The sequence below is a fragment of the Lactuca sativa genome, chromosome 1, assembly GCF_002870075.4.
Source record: "Lactuca sativa cultivar Salinas chromosome 1, Lsat_Salinas_v11, whole genome shotgun sequence".
NCBI classification, from domain to species: domain Eukaryota; kingdom Viridiplantae; phylum Streptophyta; class Magnoliopsida; order Asterales; family Asteraceae; genus Lactuca; species Lactuca sativa.
This window is the reverse complement of record NC_056623.2, coordinates 52,610,877-52,613,594: the sequence shown is the minus strand read 5'-3', so window position 1 is coordinate 52,613,594 and position 2,718 is coordinate 52,610,877. Positions and strand designations below refer to the sequence as shown.

General features: G+C 34.7%; 2 protein-coding genes across 2 annotated transcripts; both read right to left on the bottom strand.

Moving 5' to 3' along the window:
- Positions 1-209: 209 nt before the first annotated feature.
- Positions 210-1,095, bottom strand: LOC111905509 (protein FAR1-RELATED SEQUENCE 9-like). The gene is made up of 2 exons (XM_023901192.2): positions 316-1,095; positions 210-236 (listed from the first exon to the last, which is right to left on the bottom strand). Exons 1-2 carry the CDS (start codon positions 1,093-1,095, stop codon positions 210-212), a joined length of 807 nt encoding a protein of 268 aa, XP_023756960.2.
- A 33-nt stretch (positions 1,096-1,128) lies between these two features.
- On the bottom strand, positions 1,129-2,718 carry LOC128127238 (protein FAR1-RELATED SEQUENCE 5-like). Its single transcript, XM_052765679.1, has one exon. It carries the CDS (start codon positions 2,716-2,718, stop codon positions 1,129-1,131), a length of 1,590 nt encoding a protein of 529 aa, XP_052621639.1.

Genomic DNA, 2,718 nt, shown 5'->3' with positions numbered 1-2,718 from the left:
TCATTTGAAAGACATAATAACAACTAACATTCAATTTAAACACAAAAATCATAAATAATCAACAATTTTTGTTTGAAAACTATAAAAAAATGTTAAGAAACATAAAACATTTCCAGATTATTCATACATTGTTAACCAAAAAAGAATGTCAAAAATGCCAAGACGCATATCGAATTTTCCTTTGCTCACAAAAACAACACATCTTATCATTATGTCTCTTCCAACGATTCATCTGCCTGATACATGTAAAAAAAATATTGTTAATATAATTATTATAGTTCTAAATCATGTAAATTAAATTAATATTAAAAGTACCTTTCGTTTGGAACAACTAGTAGCGTAATGACCCAATCCTTGACAGTAAGAGCATGTACGTTTTTGGGGGGCTTCTAAAGAAGACCTGATTCTACTAGCAACTTTAGGACGCCCTTTTGTAGTAGATGGACCAAGAGGATCACGGACAGATAACTGTGGCATCATATCTATTTGCGAAACTCCCATACAAGAACCTTGAGATGTATTCTCCAAAGACGTAGATTTCTTTCGATTTGTTTGATCATCTAAAAGACTTATCAATATTGTATTGACTTTTTGTATCTCTGAAGGGGAGTCTCTTGCTTGTTCAATTAGTTTAGTAAAATTTGAACGGACACACCATAGTGTGTAGGCACTAACTCCATTTTCATTATTCATTTCTCCGAGTCCGATACTAGCACTACCTAGTTTGTACCTAACACTAAGGGTCCATCGGGGTAAAATATAGTGACTCGGGAGTTCTTTAACATGTTTCTTCTTCATCACGTATAGGCTATGTTTGCATAAAATCCCATTTGTCTCATACTTAGCACAAGAACATGTGACGCTGACTTGATCCAAAGAACGAAAGGTAACAATGCGCCAATATTTTTTATCAACATCCAATTGCCCAACTCGGTATGTGCTTTCTTCTGTAGTTTTTCCTATAGTCTCATGAGTCAAATTGGTAATACCTTCAGTCCATTCTTTTTTGAAAGTCTCAAACATCTTTCTAGTATAACATTGACCTGCTTTTGCTTCGATTGGATGCACTGAAGAAAGAACCGGCCTTGAGTTCATAGTCTTAAAGTCTTCATCTTCTTCGGCAGCCCTTCAAGACTCAACTGCTTTGTCGTATTGTACAACAAATTCATTCAACATGGTCCTCGAATTAACATATCCATCAAAAAATGAGTTGATACTCTCACTTCGTCCGGTTGTTGTCATACCAGCAAAGAAAGTATCCTTCAAGAAGGGTTTAGCCCAATGTATACGTTGGTTATACATGTCTGTAATCCAACTATTGTTTTCCAGTTCATACTTACTACGCATAACTTCCCATGTTGCTTCAAATTGTTCAATGGTGTCACTATTTACCCATTGTTTGTGTGTTTCTTGAAAATCACTGTAACGGGAAACATACGATCGAAGGTGCTCAGTTTCATGCTTCATGATATGCCATGAACAAAAACGATGTCGAGTCTTCGGAAACACTTTTTTTATTGCATTTCTCATTGCTTTGTCTTGATCTGTTATAATTGCTTTCGGATACTTGTTAAACATACATTTGAGGAAATGTTCAAATAACCATTCAAATGACTCTTCCTTTTCATTTTCAAGCAATGCTCCACCAAAAAGTATAGACTGCCCATGATGATTCACACCAGTAAATGGAGCAAAAGGCATCTTGAACTTGTTAGTCATATAGGTGACATCAAACACAACAACATCTCTGAATTTTGTATAAGCATCTCTTGATCTACCATCAACCCAAAAGATATTTCTAGGATACCCATCATCAGACAAATCCACAACAAAATACTGGTCACTATCAACTAATGTTTTATCTTGAAAATGTTTTATAAGTCCATAGAACTCCTTTCCTTTATGTTGTTTTCGTTGCTCAGATAAGACATCGGCACATTGCTTTGAAGTAACATCAGCTACATTTGAGGTTTTCATTGTATTAACAACCTTTTTAATCTGAGAAGGTTTCAACCCTGCTTGACCAAATTGCACCATAAGAGATTTACCTTCTATTGAACGGTGGAAATTGCTATGAGATCGATGCTTCATCACCTTCGTAGGTGTCATGGTCAAGTCGTGGTTGTGTGTGTCATTAAACGAGTCCACCAACCATTTCCCATCCTCCTGTCTTGTTATTCGTAGCTTTGCTTGACATCCGGTTCTAATATCTCTGCGACGTTTTTTCTCATTTTCACTTGAATCTTTTTTGTCCATCCTTTTGAAACCTTCTTTGTTGCATACATATATCTTTCGAAAAGGCTCATTTGTTTTAGGATTTTTTATTGTGTCATCTCTACGTATACCAAATCCATGTAAAAATGAATAATCATTATAAAATGTATAGGCATCATCAGGTGTATCAAAAACCTTTCCCAGTATACTTTCATCGTTAACTTCATCTTCGTCAAATTCAACGTTCATACCGATACTATTTATTTTTTGACATTCATATGTTGCTTCCACGTAATCATTTCTGTCAATATCTTCGGTTATATATGGTTCTATAGCTTGATTAGTTGCTTCAACTTCACTCATTATGGTCTGCAATAGACAACGATGCATATTTCCAAATAAAAGATTAACACCAAATTGTTTTATATTGAATATAATGCAAACAGTATACATAAAAAAGACACAATAACAGCCAATGACAATGTCTAAAAACAACAATGTCAT

What these genes read in the sequence shown, in the direction of transcription:
- LOC111905509 (XM_023901192.2), bottom strand. Translation starts at nt 1,095, where the DNA reads ATGAACTCAAGGCCGGTTCTTTCTTCAGTGCATCCAATCGAAGCAAAA. An exon ending in CTAGTTGTTCCAAACGAAAG is followed by an intron (nt 237 to 315) that starts GTACTTTTAATA and finishes TACATGTATCAG; the next exon opens with GCAGATGAATCGTTGGAAGA.
- LOC128127238 (XM_052765679.1), bottom strand. Translation starts at nt 2,718, where the DNA reads ATGACATTGTTGTTTTTAGACATTGTCATTGGCTGTTATTGTGTCTTT.